The sequence below is a fragment of the Oryzias latipes genome, chromosome 13 (assembly GCF_002234675.1).
Source record: "Oryzias latipes chromosome 13, ASM223467v1".
In the NCBI taxonomy this organism is placed as follows: Eukaryota; Metazoa; Chordata; class Actinopteri; order Beloniformes; family Adrianichthyidae; genus Oryzias; species Oryzias latipes.
Window position 1 is genome coordinate 4868397 of NC_019871.2, and position 17234 is coordinate 4885630.

The 17234-nt window shown below is 41.4% G+C and overlaps 1 protein-coding gene across 1 annotated transcript; it reads left to right on the forward strand.

Annotated features, from left to right (window-relative positions):
- The first annotated feature begins 1142 nt into the window (after positions 1–1142).
- LOC101159324 (WD repeat-containing protein 20) lies at positions 1143–10198 on the forward strand. The gene is made up of 4 exons (XM_011494166.2): positions 1143–1890; positions 6143–6325; positions 6549–7967; positions 9818–10198. Exons 1-4 carry the CDS (start codon positions 1477–1479, stop codon positions 9863–9865), a joined length of 2064 nt encoding a protein of 687 aa, XP_011492468.2. The 5' UTR covers positions 1143–1476; the 3' UTR covers positions 9866–10198.
- Positions 10199–17234: the final 7036 nt, after the last annotated feature.

The following is a 17234-nucleotide window of genomic DNA, read 5'->3' on the forward strand; positions in this document are numbered from 1 at the left end:
TCTTGTGATCTGTAGTAAAAGCAATTTCCTTGGTCTTTTAATTATGATTGGGCTGTTTTAGGCAACATTTAAATTTAAGAAATCTGTGTTGTTTTGGAGGACATAGTTTCCGGTGAGCAGCAGGAGATCATTAGAAATTCGTGGGCGGGACCGTTTACATGAGTGAGCCCGCGCTTATTTCCCATCATTCCTTTGTTTACGCTCTCTCCTGCTAGTATTGAGCTCTATCTATCTATCTATCTATCTATCTATCTATCTATCTATCTATCTATCTATCTATCTATCTATCTATCTATCTATCTATCTATACATACATACATACATACATACATACATACATACATACATACATACATACATACATACATACATACATACATACATACATACATACATACATACATATCCTCCATCATGAGGAAAGCATGTTAAAAACCCAATTTTCATTGAAGTGGGTCATTAAACACGTTGAACGCTCTAGTTTTTCCCATGTTGGAGAGTTTGGAGTCTGGCTGATTGTGTGGAGAGGTGATGTAACCCTTGTGCTGTCCTGGGCACTTTAACATTGGGAGTGGGGTCATCTAGACCCACTAGACAGTGTGCTAAACCTTTTTTCTTCGATGATTTGTGATCTTCACTGGTGTCCATGGATTACATGAAATCCTCTCCACCTTTGTCATGCTAGGGATCACATGCCAATGTAAGGATCGGGTCATCTGGACCCCATAGGATAGCAGATTAGTTCAAACCGGTGTCTTCAAATTAGGTTGATCTGGAAAGTCTAATTGGTTTGTGTGTGACTTTCTGAATGGTTACTATAGCAGTTTACATACTTACTACCTACAATTAATCAAAACAAATGTGTTTAGATTATTTAAAGGTAATTTCTTGATTTCCTATCGTTTCAAATGAATCAATATTAGGATGACAGACTGTCCATTTCTTTTTAGGAGGGCAAACCTAAAAAAAACAGCATTTGATAAACAAAAATGCATTTCTTCCAGTGTGGACATTTCATCCTAAAGGATTCCATCTAGGAAGTGTTTTTTTTTGTTTGTTTTTTGTTTTTTTAATCTGGAATGTGTCTTTAAGGCTCTCTGCTCCTGCTGGGTGTCGCTGTTTTTTAAGGGGTAAATCGACCTGACCAAGGCCGGATGTCCTCTCTGTACCCCCCTCCCCGGACCACCGTGGGGGTGTGCAGTGTCGGCCCACCAGGAGACGCAGCATCACGCCTCCGTACCGCCGGATGATCGGAGGCAGAGCCCCGGCGGAGGAAGGCAGATGTTGTCCGCGGCTCCGAGAGGCTGCCTCTGCGGGTTCCTCCTCCAGGCGGCGACCGTAAGATGCGCCGGGGCGGGCCGGGGGTCCTGGTCGGCCTAGCAGAGCTCGGCGGCGGCTGTTGTTCCGTACTTTGAATCGCTATTATTTCCAGGTCACGACGATCGCTGTTTCCTTCGCGGCTCGTTTGCTCTGAAAATGGCCGGAGATGGCGGCGCTCTGAAGGATATCAATGAGATTAAATCGCAGTTCCGGACCAGGGAGGGCTTCTACAAGCTGCTCACCCTCTCCGATTCGCAGCAGCGGGGCGGGCTGCCGCGGGGGCCGTCCGCCGGAGCCACGCTGGGCCCCGGAGCGGGCACCGCTCAGATCCCCGGCGGAGGGGTCGCCGTTTTGCAGGGGCCCGGGGCTGCAGCCGTCGCCGCAGCGGCGGCGGTCGCGGCGTCCGCCTCCTCCAATGCCGCCTCCAACAACTCCCCGACCGGCTTCCTGCCGCCGGTCCGGGTCTCTATGGTGAAGCTGCAGCCCGAAGACCCGGGCGAGGAGTCGGAGCGGGTGTGCTTCAACATCGGCAGGGAGTTGTATTTCTACACCTACACCAACATCAAGAAGGTAAGCTGCCGCCGCGGACACCGGGCTTAGCATAGCCTGCTATCCCGCTAACGCGGCACCTCCGCCGGCCTCAGCTCCGTCATGCTTGCCGCCCCGCTGGAGGTGCTGGCGGTGGAGGATAAGGAGGTGATGCTGGAGGAGGTTCATGATGTAGCCGCATGTTAACGCGGCTCTGCCGGCTCCAGGTCTGAACACTGCAAGGTGAATTATTTATCACTTTATTGACGCGCTGAGATAACCTTAGCGGTGCCCTCTGCAGCAAAGACCTTCCTGTGTGTTCAGTGCAGCGGGGGGGAAAGAAATCACATTTTTGGCATTTTTTGTTTTCAGGAAAAGGCCCAAATGTTCTCAGATATTTTCCAGCTAAGGTGTCGTATTTCACTTCCAAATAATCTCAAATAATCCTAAATTTTGGGCCAAAATAAGATTTTGAATTGATTTTTACCTTCATCAGTTTAACCTGAAATAATCCCATCATGTTTTAAGTTTATTGTGAAGGAATTTTACCAGGGGCAGAGCTACCAGAGGGCCAAGGGGGGCTGCTGCCCCCACCCAGCAAAAAGCTTTGCCTAGTGCTGACTGTCATGCAATTAATTTATTGCACAATTATTATTTTGAGTTGCAATTATTCTTAACCTAATAATTGCTCATTTTGAGATACTTTCCTTTAAATTCATGAGGTCAAAGTAAAGGTCAAATTACAACAAAAACTGACTTCATGAAGATTTCCTGATATAACAGACTTACAACTTTTACTTTTACATTTTTTCATTTGTGATTCTCTGCCACAGAATTTGGCCAGCAATTGTTTAAATCTGCTTCAATTGAATTAAGTTCTGTTTTAACCATTGCTGCATTTCATTCATTTTCTTTCGGCTCATGCTGTATTCATAGTTTGCAGCAGATGTTTTGTGCTTTCTTCCTTCTAAATGAACTGTTCTTGTTTTGTCGCTGTGGTTTACTGCAACATTCAACCTGTTAGCTGAAGATCCCCAGAGCAAACCGTTTGCAAAGAGGGTCTGATTTCATGAAAATATGTGAGGGGTCAGCATTTTTTAAATGCAAATAAATTATATAATGTTTTATTGCAATGGCATACTTTTTTATTTATAAAACAGAAATGCACCTAAATACATTTTTACCTAAATTACTGTGAATTTCATAAATGAAGACCAGAAATAAATAAGTTTGTCTGGTAAAAAAAAATCCTTTCGTAAACACAAAATCTTGGTTCCTGTGAAATATTACACATTATTCACCTCTAAATGCTCAAGGTTGACTTTTATATTTAAACCATGTGTACAGAAAACTAACACAAAAAGTTACCTTTTTCCTGAATTACTGTGGTTTTGATCACAGATATAAATACATTTGTTTTTTTTGTTTGGCCCTAAAGGCTCTGAAGGTTAAGTCGCCACAGGATGTTGTCAACGTAATTTATCCAATTGCAATCCAAAAATCATTGACAGTGATGTAGACATAACATTATTGATTTTTATGAGTCTGTGGGCCGGGATTTGGACATGCCTTTTCAGAGTCTAAAGCAGTGTTTTTCAACCAGTGTGCCGCGGCACACTAGTGTGCCGTGGGAGATGGTCAAGTGTGCCGTGGAGAAATTACCCTCATTAATCATTCACTGATCTAAAAACATTTTCCATCTCCAGGAAATCAGCTCTTTGTTCATCCAAACAGGCCCTGATAAAACACTGAGTAGTGAGGAATATAAAAGATCTTAAAATTACTTTTTCTTTGTGTTTATTTGATTCTATTAAAGACATTTTGATAAGAATGACGGTATTTACCTGCAGCTATAGCGGTTTGCGGAAAAGTCCCGCCCCTTTACCTGTCTCCGCCAATCATTGTTGAAGGCTTAATCACATGTCAGCAGTCTGACCAATCAGAAGTGGTTAAAGTCTTCACTTCCTTGTTCTTAATTCTGCTGATAAAGTCTCTAAGTTTCCAACAAAAATACCAGCTAAAGCTCGTCTTTAGCGGTGTAGCTTTCCACAGAGTCCGGTGTCAGACCGTGAACAAAACAATGAAGCTCACAGACGCGAGTCTTTCTGCCCTTTTTCGGCAGTTTTCACACTACATCTCCCATGATGCATTGGCTTAAAGGGCCAGTGTCCGAGCGCACAATGAGTGCGCGTGAAATGTCTAGAAACCTCAACGGACAAACAAACAGTTTTTTCTAATTTTCTAATTTAACTTTTATTTCATCTCTTAGAAAAAACAGCCGCAACGTCCTGCTTTTTTGGCCACAATTATCACAAAATGCACGTGAGATTGCGGGGGGCTGTCGATCAATAGAGACCATGAATTTCTGCTTATTTTTTTTTTTTTTTTTGGATGCTGGTGTGCCGCGGGATTTTTGTCAAGGTTAAAGTGTGCCGTGGCTCAAAAAAGGTTGAAAAACACTGATCTAAAGCTATAGAAACACCAGGCCTTTGACACCCGCTCTTGATTGCACGTTTAGCCCATGGTGTTCACACTGGACATGCAGGGAGGGTCTTCTCCGTCTTTTTCTTTTACTACTGTTTACCAGCTCATGTCCGCTACCTACAGTTGGAAGAGGCTCGGTGCTCTATTCCGATACATAAAAGACTTGGTTAAAAGTCAATCCAGGTCAAACTTTGATCAAGTAGGGACTCTGATTTGGTAGTGACGTATGCATAACGTTCCTTTAAATTCACACAAGTGCCAGCTGTTTGAAAATTGATCATTGAAGGTGCCATGAGTTAAGTGTGGTTTTTATTAGGTTGAATTAATATTGTTTTTGTTTGTGTTTTGATTCTAGTATTATTGGCGGTAATCACCTTGTGGGTCACATGTTTGTGGGCGGAGACATTGGGTGCTTTTAACTCACCTGTGGTTTGTCCCCATGTAAGATAGAAGGGGGGGGGGGCTGGGTTGTCGTATTTTTTGTTGATCGCTTTTTTGCTGTTTCGCTTTTGTGCGTTCTTCTTGATTTTTTGCTTTTTTCACTTTTTGATCACAATATAATAAGTGGATTTAATTACCTTTTTCACTATTAAAAAGTTCAGACTGCGAACTTTGTTATGCTTCATGGTTTTTTTTTTAGCGCAACATTCAATAACCGGACCCAGCATCAGCCTCTCAGCCACTCTTTGTTTTTGAAGTCGCTACAATCATAATTCTGGCTTGTGCACGGCCGGAATTGTACGTCACTAAGTCTTTCATATATCGGAATAGAACTGTGAAAGAAAAAAACCTGGAGCGACATTTGCACCGCTTTGACATTTCACACCAAGCTAGGCCTGCACAATAAATCGCACATTTATCTGTATCCCGACATCAAGCTGTGCAATGCGCATATCGCAAAAGATAGCGAAAATTGCAGTAAATGGTCACCTTAAATGTGCTAAAACAATCTTATGGCAGCTTGAAGGATTCAACGAATCAAATAAATCCTTTTATGCATTTGACCAATCGGATGGAGCTCTTTTATGTTAGATGCTCACCTCCTATGTAGACATGGGTCATTTGGAGTATAATCTATGTTTTGTTGACTCTCGTTTAAATTAAACTTGCAGTGAAAGGGAAATTATGTTTTTGGTTGTTTTTCTAGTTGTTTATGCATCGCAAGTCATCACAATATTGATCATTAACATCGCAATTCCCGGGTTTTCCTCATATCGTGCAGCCCTACACCAAGCCTTCACTAACTATAGGTGGCGGACATGTGCAATTAAACGGTAGAAGAAGAAGCCCCTCCATGCTTGTCCTGTGTGAACACCACGGGGTAAAGGTGTGTTTTGGGTTTCCGGCCCTCTCGTGATGCTTCACAAGGTTTTCGGGCTCTACGTACAAGACTGCCTTCCTAAACGCTCATCTTATGTTGACTTTAAAGTTGCAAGATTTCACTTTTTCTTACATCTTTTAATTCACAATAATCTTTGCTGTCCCTTATCAAAAAGTACTACACTTGAAGTTTATTTAGTATTCTGGAATATAGCAATTATAGGCATACTATAGAGCATGTACATGTAGATTAGGAAGTAAACTAACTAAATACTTCTTGTGAATAAATTAGAAACTTCTACGTTTATAACATATCGATTAGTATATAAAAAATAAACTTCAAGTATACTGCCTCACTTTTAGTGATGGACTTGTGTGATTTTGTTCATTACGTCTTTTGAGAAACTAAGAGTTTGTCTTCTTCAGTCCTTGCTCCTGTGGTTTTGGTTTAGGTTTATAAACGGTTGTTTCTCCTGCTGCTCTCCCGCAGGCTGTGGATCTCAGTAAGCCCATAGATAAGAGAATCTACAAGGGCACGCAGCCGACGTGTCACGATTTCAACCAGTACTCGGCCACGGCGGAAAGCGTGGCGCTCATCGTGGGTTTCTCGGCCGGGCAGGTCCAGTATCTCGACCCCATCAAGAAGGAAACCAGTAAGCTCTTCAACGAGGAGGTGAGATGTTTGCTTTGGTTCTTGCTGTGTGTGATGCTTTAGCCCCTCATCAGCCGCTTATAAATTTAGAAGGATGAGGGTGTTTGTGTGCAGGACTGCATGAAGACTTCTTGGTACTTGCGTTCCGCCTCCTCGCTCGAGTATTTGTTTTTTCTTTCAAGGACTGAGAGGAGCCCAGGAAGAAATTATGAAACTTCTCCCTGTCTCCTTGTTTTCCCCCCAGAGACTGATCGACAAATCAAAGGTGACGTGTCTGAAGTGGCTCCCCAAGTCGGAGAACCTGTTCCTGGCCTCCCACGCCAGCGGCCACCTCTATCTCTACAACCTGGACCACCCGTGTGGCACCACGGCCCCGCAGTACTCTCTGCTCCGTCAGGGCGAAGGCTTTGCCGTCTACGCCTGCAAAACCAAGACGCCCCGAAACCCATTGTTGCGGTGGGCTGTGGGCGAGGGAGGCCTGAACGAGTTTGCGTTCTCTCCAGACGGCGTCCACGTGGCGTGCGTGGGCCAGGACGGGTGCCTGCGTGTCTTTCACTTTGACTCTATGGAGCTGCAGGGCGTCATGAAGAGCTACTTTGGTGGGCTGCTGTGCGTGTCGTGGAGTCCAGACGGGAAATTTCTCGCCACTGGAGGGGAGGATGACCTGGTGACCGTGTGGTCGTTCGCTGAAAGCCGCGTGGTCGCAAGGGGCCACGGCCACAAATCTTGGGTAAATGTGGTGGCGTTCGATCCCTTCACAACGTCTTTGGAGGACGAGGAGCCCATGGAGCTCAGTGGCAGCGAGGAGGACCTCCACCAGGGGGCGCCAAATAACTCCATGCACTTTGGCCGGGTTCGAACGAGCAGCACGCTGTCGCGGCTTTCTCGCCACAGCTCTAAAGGTGGCGGTTCGTCGTCAGTCACGTACCGGTTCGGCTCGGTGGGGCAGGACACCCAGTTTTGTCTGTGGGACCTGACGGATGACGTTTTGTACCCCCGCCTGCCGCTGTCCCGGGCTTTTACTAACACTTTTGGGCCTTCATTGCCCAACTCTGGGAGTGGGGGGGTCAACAGCACTTCTGTTGGGGTTGGTAGCGGAGGTGTTGAGGGACACCATCATCCTCCTAACACCAACACTGGCACCTCCAACCCACCCACGCTTCCCCTCCCGCTCCCACGTTCCTTGTCCCGCTCCAACTCTCTTCCTCACCCTGCGGTTGCAAATGCCTCCAAGAGCCAAGGCGCTCCCGAGGGTGGAGGAGGAGGAGGGGGAGGAGGAGGAGGAAGCAGCGGCAGCGGGGGTGGGAACACCACGCCGTTTAGCATCGGCCGCTTTGCCACCCTATCCCTTCAGGAGCGCAAGTCGGACAAGTCTGGGGGCAGCGGCGGGGTGGAGAAGGAGCACAAGCGCTACCACAGCTTGGGCAACATCAGCAAAAGCAACGACAAGATCAACGTGGCGCCGCGGTGCAACCGACTGGACGGCGCCAAGGTCCTAGGCACCACCCTGTGCCCGCGTATGCACGAGGTGCCGCTCCTGGAGCCCCTAGTTTGCAAGAAGATTGCACACGAGAGGCTGACAGTCCTGGTGTTCATGGACGACTGCATCATCACAGCCTGCCAGGAGGGACTTATCTGCACCTGGGCCCGGCCGGGAAAATCGGTAACCCTCTAAAATCTACCTAAATTTCATTCTGCATTTATCTTTTTAGAATAATGCAACATTAAATTCACATGAAAAAAAATATATATATATATATGTGTGTGTGTATATGTATATGTTTTAAATAATTTTTCATTGCTACTTAAAAACTGCTTACATAACTAAAATTAAAATGCAAAGAGGGGATTGCATTTTCATTTTCACATCCACCCTTCGAATAGTGTCGAATAATTCAATTCGACTTCCAGAGGGGAGGCGGGGCGATGACGTCAGTGCTATCTCCGTGTGTCCGGCTGCTAACAGACACGGTGGTTCGTCCAATCCCCCCCCCCGACAAGCTTTTTTTCTTCGGACCGGCAGCCGCCTTCGCATAGTGGAGCGCAAAGCCCCGTGACCCGGAGCTCCCGAAGGCGGAAGCGCTGTTACGATCTGAGAAACCATCATATGAATTTGTGTTTCCAGTGGTGTCCAGAACAAAATAAGGGCTGATGTCATTCCCACATATTTACATCCGAGATGCTCATTGCCCATTCGGAGTTTTAAGTACCTCCATGGCTAATGTTTGAGGCACATATTAGCCTAATGCTAACCCGTCTTTAGGGTCCTCCTTGCAGCTGAGAAAAAAGCACTGACCGCACGGATTAAAAAAAAAAATGAGCAAGCAGGCCCTGAATAATAATCACAAGATAGAAGATCGTCTCCTGCAGCTTGGCGCTGATTTTGCTTTACGAAAACAGCTGAAGCCCCATCAACAGCTATAGCAGATTTCGCCATGCTACACGTTGGCTGGTTGGACAAACACGCACTCAGCTTCGCGCTTGAGTCAAAAAATGCAGCTTCATTTTGAAAATGAAAAAGCATTTCTGGTTTTGACTATTATTTTTAATTATGCTACACAATCGTTTCCATAGTCCTGTCCAACAACTGAGCAAAGGGCTTTTGTGTTGGACAGATTTTATTATTACAATAAAAATAAATGAACACATTTTTTGAACATCTAATGAACCTCAAATGCTTAAAGCAGTACTGAAAAAAAATGATTTAATAGTAGTCCAAAAGTAATCTGGGTTATTAGTGACTTGTTAAACTGTTTTCTCTGGCGCCATCTGGTGGGGGTAAACTGCCACTACAGAAAAGTCCGACTGCGTTAAGCATGTGAGCCGTTTCCCCACAGAAAGTGGGCCAGAACCTTTTAAGGGTGGACGTGAAACAGCTCGTGTGATTTAAAAATAAAACAAAGCATTTTTATTTTTATATGTTTTCATTTCGGTTTTTTATTGTTATTATTTCAAATTACAGATTTTAAAATAAAAAAACACGAGAAAGTAATTTTTTTGTGATTTCCGCAACCACCTTTTATTATATTTGTTTATTTATTTATTTTATTGATTGCAATGCGCTTCCATACGTTCCTGTTCAGAGCTAATTTCAATCAATGCATGACATTTCCATTTGACTAACCAATAGAAAGTGTAAAATGTCACAAAAAGTGAACGTTTGTTTTTAGAGTTGCCAGAGTTCCTCCACAGGTGAGCTTTAAAAATTAAATAAGATCACCAGAGGAAACACACAGGTCAGGTCATTTGTTGTTTGTATCTGAATCCACTTTAGTTAATCAACAAGTGAACATAAAGAATTTTTTAAATCAACAATGAAAGTTCTAGTTTAACATACATTTAAAAAAGTTAAAAGAGATAAGAAATAGAATAAAAGACAGTTGCTGTGATTCCATCATCTTTCTGTCTGATGAGAATCCAAGGATTTCATCCACAAATCTCTGAGCTCCCAAAATACTGTTGATGGTTTTGTGAGGATCTGTTTGTGTTAATTTCTGGTTTCTTTTGTCTCAGAACTTGACAGCACAGAATGGGAACTCCCCGAGCGGCACCGTGGTATAGCTGGAGGAGAACATTTGCACCGATTTACCCCCCCCCCCCCCACACACACACACACACACACACACACCTCCTTCATCATGGACTTTCCTGACTGATGCAGTCTCCTACAAAAGTTCCCACGGAGGAACCCCCCCCACCCTTCCTGGGCAGAATTAAACCTGCGGTGTGACTCTGCTTTCTGTGAAGCCGAAGAGGGAAACTTTTCCTGAAGCATAAACTTAACCAAGAAACGTATTTGCTTTATTTATTTATTTTAAACTTCCACTCCGATCATTTTTTAATCTTTTTTCAAAAGGCGTTCCCAGTGGTCTTTTAAAAAACGATTATGCCATTTTTTACACCAAAAACAGGAAAAACCTTTGACGTTTTCTAGGACATAGTTTCTGCTTAGCGGCAGGAGTTCAATTCAATTTTATTTGTCTTGCCCAAATTCACAAAAACAATCATCTCGATGGGCTTCGTACCGGTAATTATAAAGTGAACATACAATCAATAGGAACATAGATGTTGGCACAAAGCAACCCCGCCTCTATGAGGTTCCATTTGTGCCAAAAATCTGTTTTTGTGTCCACTGTCTATGTCTTTGGTCGTCCCACTTTGTCGTCAGGACTTAGCAACCGTTGCTACTGTCGATAGCTACTGTCGATAGCTACTGTCGATAGCTATTGTCGTTAGCTACTGTCGTTAGCTAGGGTGTTTGCTGCTGTCGTTAGCTACGACGTTTCCCCGTGTTTTGTCGTTAGATGTTCTCGTTTTTCAAATTTTGCCAAAGTCGTCAGAAAAGTCCTTTGTAAGGCCGGTAAATTTTTTCCTTTACTACCACGGAACGAAAAAGAAATGTTTATCAAAGCAGACGTCAGGGTTAACCATGACAACACGTTTTTAAGATGAACTTTATTTTGATATTCCCTCAAACGCGTATTGCCAGAAAGGGGGGGGGGGGGGGCTTGCATACAACGCTTGAAACGAAAACAAAGTGGCGCATTACCGCCACCACCTGATCTGGAGGCGAACTACTTCTATTTAACGCGGAGAATGACACATAATAATTATGAACATTTTACGAAGACTATTTATGAATGTGCTGTGTTCTGATCATGAAAAACGTGGTTGATTTATTAATAATAAAATTACAAACACATTGGTGTTGATTTAATGTATTTGTTCAGAAATAAACCCTCAAGTCATTAGTCCATGGCAATATTTATTTTTTTGCCGCTGAACGATTTACGGGGGCCTTGCAAGGAGGCCTTTAAAATATCTTTGATGAGTTACCTTCTCAAATTTTAGTGGGTCGAGTCACTAATTATGAATATAACAGTCGAAAACTGACTGGTTTTTGAGCTTTTCTTTTTAATCTATTTATGTGACCATGAGATGGCGCACTCGGGACCACATAAGGCTCTTATTAGCCCGTCTGATCCTCGTTTATCCATCAGATTTGTAACAACATATTTTATAAAGATCAGTCATTTTTCAAAATAATTTGAAATAATAGTTTCATCACAAGATTAAATTAAAGCCATACTCTAAATAACTTTAAACGGGAACGTGAAACCGTTGTACGCTGCACCCCCCCCCCCTTTCTGGCAGTGCGCGTTTGCAGGATTGTCAATAAAGGTTTTTTTTTTTTTAAAGTGTTTTGTTCCGTGATAATACGGGAAACAATTTATCGACCGTACAAAAGACTTCTCTGACGACCTTTGCAAAATTTGAAATACAGCAAGATCTAAGGACACGACATGGTGAAAGAACGTAGCAAACGACACTAGCAACGGTTGCTAAGGATCTTCCTGACGACACGTGAAACGACGTAGCAGACGACACTAGCAACGGTTGCTAAGGATCTTCCTGACGACATGGCGAGACGACGTAGCAAACGACACTAGCAACGGTTGCTAAGGATCTTCCTGACGCCGTAGTTAGACGACATGGGATAAGGACAATGACAAAGATAAAGTTTAAGGATAAAGCAAGCATATACATCACAAAGTTAATACAAAGTAATAATCAAAGAATCATGGGCATGCAGAAGATATTGCTTAGTAATACATAGACATGAACCAATGTAAAATGAACTCGTTCAATAGACATAGACAATGAGCCCAAAGCATAGACAGTGGACGCAAAAACACGATCAGTGGACATAGACAATGGACCAAAGACATAACAGTAGACGCAAAAACACATTTTGATATTTTTGGCACAAATGGAACCTCATACGCCTCCCCCTTCCCATCACCTAAGACTTAAAGCATCGGCAACGCCTGTTCAAGGGTTCACTTTCAATTAAAAAAATCCATGTAAAAGCACTTTTCCAGTTTCGACTTTCCAAACTTTCACGTTCACGCTTAGATTTGCACATTTCTAGGACTTCTTCGGCCTCTACGCACAAAAAAATGCGGCCATTTAACTTAAGTTGCTAGTTAAACCAGGTCCAACTTCACGTATAGCTTCCCTTTTAATTCATTAAAGTGCAAATGTTTAAAAATAGTCTGCTCCTTATACTCAGATATGCTATTATAAGCTTAATTTTCTTTATATATATATATATATATATATATATATATATATATATATATATATATATATATATATATATATATATATATATCCGGCGTTAAAATGCAACAAAAAAGTTTAAAAACACGTTTTTCATCGGAGTGGGTCTTTTAAAAATGTCAAGTTTTTAGTAAATATTTGTCTTTTCTTTCGTTTGACCTTAAAAAACGTTTCTCGGTTAGAGTTTCCCTCCTCGCCACAGACCCCCCCCCCCCCCCCCCCTGCAGTAAGTCTGCGCCCTCTGAAGGAACAAAGCGCCCCCAAACACCCCCACCACCACCACACCTCGCAAAAGCCGCGGCCACTGTATTTAAGTTATTTATTTTATCACAAGACTGTAGTAATTTATACTGTAAATGATGAAAATCCTCTATAAATAGACGAACAGAAGAACTTTGCAGCAGCGAACATGAAGATTATATGAAGATGCTTCTATTGTACATAACTGCTATAACACGAGTGTCTGCTGCTTTAAGGAGCGGGAAGATGTTTTCATTCGGCGTGATGGTCTGTCAGCGTGTCGGGGATCGACCCCCCCCCCTGAAGAGGCGGAGCACCAACAAACACTCTTACACATTCCAGAGTAGTTCACAAACACAGTCCTGTTCTGCTGTAGCATCTTATTTATGTGTCTTGATTTCCTGTTGCACCTGACTTGCCTCTTGCAAGAATTTGCACATAAAATAAATTCGCAGTCCAACCTGATCTGCCAAAAGTGACGTGTCTGTCTTCCTGTCTGACTGGATCCAGCAGTTGTAGATCTGGGTTCACCCCCACTTTAGCCCTTGTGCTATCCTATGACCCCACCCTTACTTTGACGAGTTCTCCCTACCATAACAAAGGTGGAAAGGTTTCATATAATCCATGGACACCAGTGAACATCACAAATCATTGAAGAAAAAAGGTTCAGAGCACTGTCTAGTGGGTCTAGATGACCCAACTCCCAATGTTAAAGTGCCTAGGACAGCAGAAGGGTGAACCAGATGTCGATTTGTTTGAAAACTTTATTTAAACAATTGTGCACACACTTTTTTTTAACCACACAAAAGAACTAAAAGGAAAGTCTCATAATGATTCCTAGGGAGAATGTCACCATAGCAACCATGCAAAATTCAGGTCAGTAGAGCTGCCGAACATCTGCAGGCAATAATAAATGCTGTTACACAGATTCCTCACGGCGGGAAGATGATGAATTCTCTTGAAAGAAACCAGATTTTTCCTTTGTGGTGGCGCCACCGTGTGTTTAAAAAGGAAACACTATAAATAATATTTTTGCTGACCAATAAAAGTTATTAAAAATGTTTACATTCAATGGTTTTCCCATGGTAACCTACCAACAAATAAACCTAAATAACTCTCAAACAGCACCTGGTTGCACCACACTGATCTTAGTTTAAGCCTGTTGATGTTGATGTGACGACCAAAAATCTGGTTCCTAAGGAAAACTTAAAAGTGTAGTTTTCAGCAGAGAAAAACATTTGCCAGATATGTTTATCCCTTGTGCTATCTTAGATGACCCCACCCTTACATTGACGTGTTCTCCCTACCATGACAAAGGTGGATAAAGGTGGAAAGATTTCATGTAATCCATGGACACCAGTGAAGATCACAAATCATTGAAGAAAAAAGGTTCAGAGCACTGTCTAGTCTAGTGGGTCTAGATGACCCAACTCCCAATGGTAAAGTGCCTAGGATAGCACAAGGGTTACTAAATCTAAAGTGCGGTTGCTATGGAGCCTTTGCCTTCATTTTGACCTGGATGAAGACACTTTCATGCATGTCGGTTGGTCGACTTAATCTGAAGCAACGGCTGTCTAAAGCTTTTATTCTGTGGTTTGCTCACCAAAATAAAAGCTTATAATTCTCATGTATCTCGCATCCATTCAATGCAAAAATAAAATAATCAGAAAGTAAAGATGTTGCTAGCTGAACACATCTCATTTATAATGTTAAAGATGTGGATGAGGCCGGCGGGAACAATGGCTGCTAAGCAAAACGGGAAATTTTAATGCATAACTGATGCTACAACAGTCTCTAGTGGCCAGTGGGGTGGCCATGTGTCAGCCCCCCTAACCACCTCCTGGTGGCGCCACTGTCAGGTGGTAAACATGCTCTGTGCTCTCGGTGAGCTGACGGTTTTTTCCTCCACGTTGTCTCCGCTTTCAGACCACAGAGCAGTTTTTGGGACTGCTGGAGTCCACTGCTTCTGTTTCTGAGCTGCCCTCAAGACGTTGATGCGGGTTCTGTTGTCATAGCAACTGCATGTCTGAAAAACCCCACTTGGGTTCAGGACCAAATCGATTGCTTCATCAGAAGATAAAAAAACAATTACTGCCTGATATAATCCATTTTTGGAGCAGTCTCTTATTGCTATTGGAGAATGGGATTAACACACATTTAATCAGAAAAAATGTGTTTTTTTTAAACTGAGCAAATTTAAATCTACAATTAGGTTTCCTCAATTGTCCTTTTTAAGTAAAAGTCCAAAAATTTTTAATCATACAATACATTTTTAACCTTTAAAAAAGGAAGGAAATTCTCTATTGGACTGAAGTTTTTTCAGTGATATCACATTGACAGGATTATTGACAGGAACGTGAGCCCAAACCCTCTGAGTGGCTTAGTTGGAATTTTTCCCTATCAAAATTTCAAAGGGACTCCTTCGCCTTTATGACTCTTCTTGCTAGGAGATCAATTCTGTTAAAGTGGAAATCACCACAATCCCCATCATCTTCGCAGTGGCTCAAGGATGTTCTACTTCCTCAAGTTGGAAAAGACAAGAATGACATTGAATGGTTCCTCTGATAAATTTGAACAAAAGTGGCGTCCATTATTCCAAACGACACAGCAAGTACAATTCTATTCTTTTCCAGACTAAATCACTTGTTCTGGGGGCTCCCCTTTGCCTGATTTTATCCCATGGATGTGATTACTTTTTGCTTATTTTAATCTACTCTTCTGAGAAATCTGGGCATGTGTTAAGTTACAATTGTTGAAACCTATTATATTTTCGAAAGCTTTACAAGAGAGGGTTGGTGCAGTTTTGTGTGTATCTTTTTGTTGTTGTTTTTGTTTTGTTTTCAGCTCTTTTATTTCATAGAAAAATATTGTGCAAAAGTACCTTTATTTCAATGATTTTATGAAGATTTTATACAATTTCTGCATAAAACAAATAAAGTTTGAAAAAAAGGAAGGAAATTCACATTTTTTTTAAATTGTAGATAAAAAAACAAATCCACAAACTATTCAATATATTCATAAATTGTAAAAAAAACTTGTAAAAGTTTAAAGTTATGGTAATTAATATGTAATTCCATACATCAGATGTCATTAAGTGGGGGGGGGGGTTCCTCCCACATGTTGAGCATAAGTGAGTTGAACAGTAGAATTAAAATAAAATATTTATATTAAGTTCAGTGTGAAGGTTTTTTTTTTATTTCGCTTTAAATTAGTTTGAAAAAAAAAGTGAATCTATGCTAAAGCTGTTCAAACGTGTGGAAACATGAAGATGTTTTAAAAAAAATACTTTTTTTTACTGGTGATGTCCGCGGGTGTTTTGCATGTGGCTCAGGACCGGGCCCTCCAGTCTGGTCCTAAGGGGCCTCTGCTTTGCATATTTCATTTATTTATCTGCACAAACATCTGCTTAAAAAACTGTCATTAACAGACTTCTGTAGGCACTCAGAAACACAACCGTCTGGTTTAATTCTGTGGAGTTTATTTTATTCCAGATGCTTGCTAGATGTTTCCAAACTCTGGTCAGACAGTAACCACTGTTTTAATTATTATGTGCTCCAACATCCCAGATTCAAATCCGGGTTTCTTATTGTCAGGTCTGTGCAGAAGAAAGGATTGAATCAGATGTTAGAGCAGGAAAATAATCACATCAGGCAGGAATTCTTAAGGATTAAAAAACAGTATCCTGGACTATTGCTATCATTGAGAATGATGAGTATTATGAGAATGAACATTTTACTCATTCGTATACATATATACATATATGTATGTATGTATGCATATATATATATATATATATATATATATATATATATATATATATATATATATATATACATATATGTATGTATGTATGCATATATATATATATATATATATATATATATATATATATATATATATATATATATATATATATATATATATATATATATACACATACATATGTGTATATATATATATATATATATATATATATATATATATATATATATATATATACATACATATGTATTTTTTTAATTGAAAATATGTGCTTTGAAAGACTGTTTGGTTCTGAACTTCCTTTGTCTGAGAGAACCTCTTATTTACCAGTTGGAAAGACAATGACCTCAATTGGACAACTGGTAAATAAGAGGTCTGAGGGTGTATAATTATTCTGAAACTGTTTTGAATTATGTGTGTGTGGGAGAGAGGGATTGTTTCACCTACCAGATTAATAAAAAGAAACCTTATAATTAAATAAGCCGTATTCTCAACCTTTTCTGTCCATTTCTAACCATACTGTAGTAATGTAAGCTTGTAAAAGCAACAGAAAACCTTATTTGTTCAGCTGTACATAATTAAAGCACAAAAAAAAAGAAAATTGGCAAACGTTCACATATTGTTGTTTCTATAAATGATAAATTACATGGCAATTTAATATTATAGCCGTCTTAGCAATAGAACACACAAGACCCACAAGATAGCACAAGGGTTACAGGCAAATGTACAAAAGTTAAATCTGCAACTATGATGCTGGATAAACCTGAAAGATTTAAGCCACACACACAAAACAAACCCAAAAACT

What these genes read in the sequence shown, in the direction of transcription:
- LOC101159324 (XM_011494166.2), top strand. Translation starts at nt 1,477, where the DNA reads ATGGCCGGAGATGGCGGCGCTCTGAAGGATATCAATGAGATTAAATCG. An exon ending in CCTACACCAACATCAAGAAG is followed by an intron (nt 1,891 to 6,142) that starts GTAAGCTGCCGC and finishes GCTCTCCCGCAG; the next exon opens with GCTGTGGATCTCAGTAAGCC. An exon ending in GGGCCCGGCCGGGAAAATCG is followed by an intron (nt 7,968 to 9,817) that starts GTAACCCTCTAA and finishes CTTTTGTCTCAG; the next exon opens with AACTTGACAGCACAGAATGG.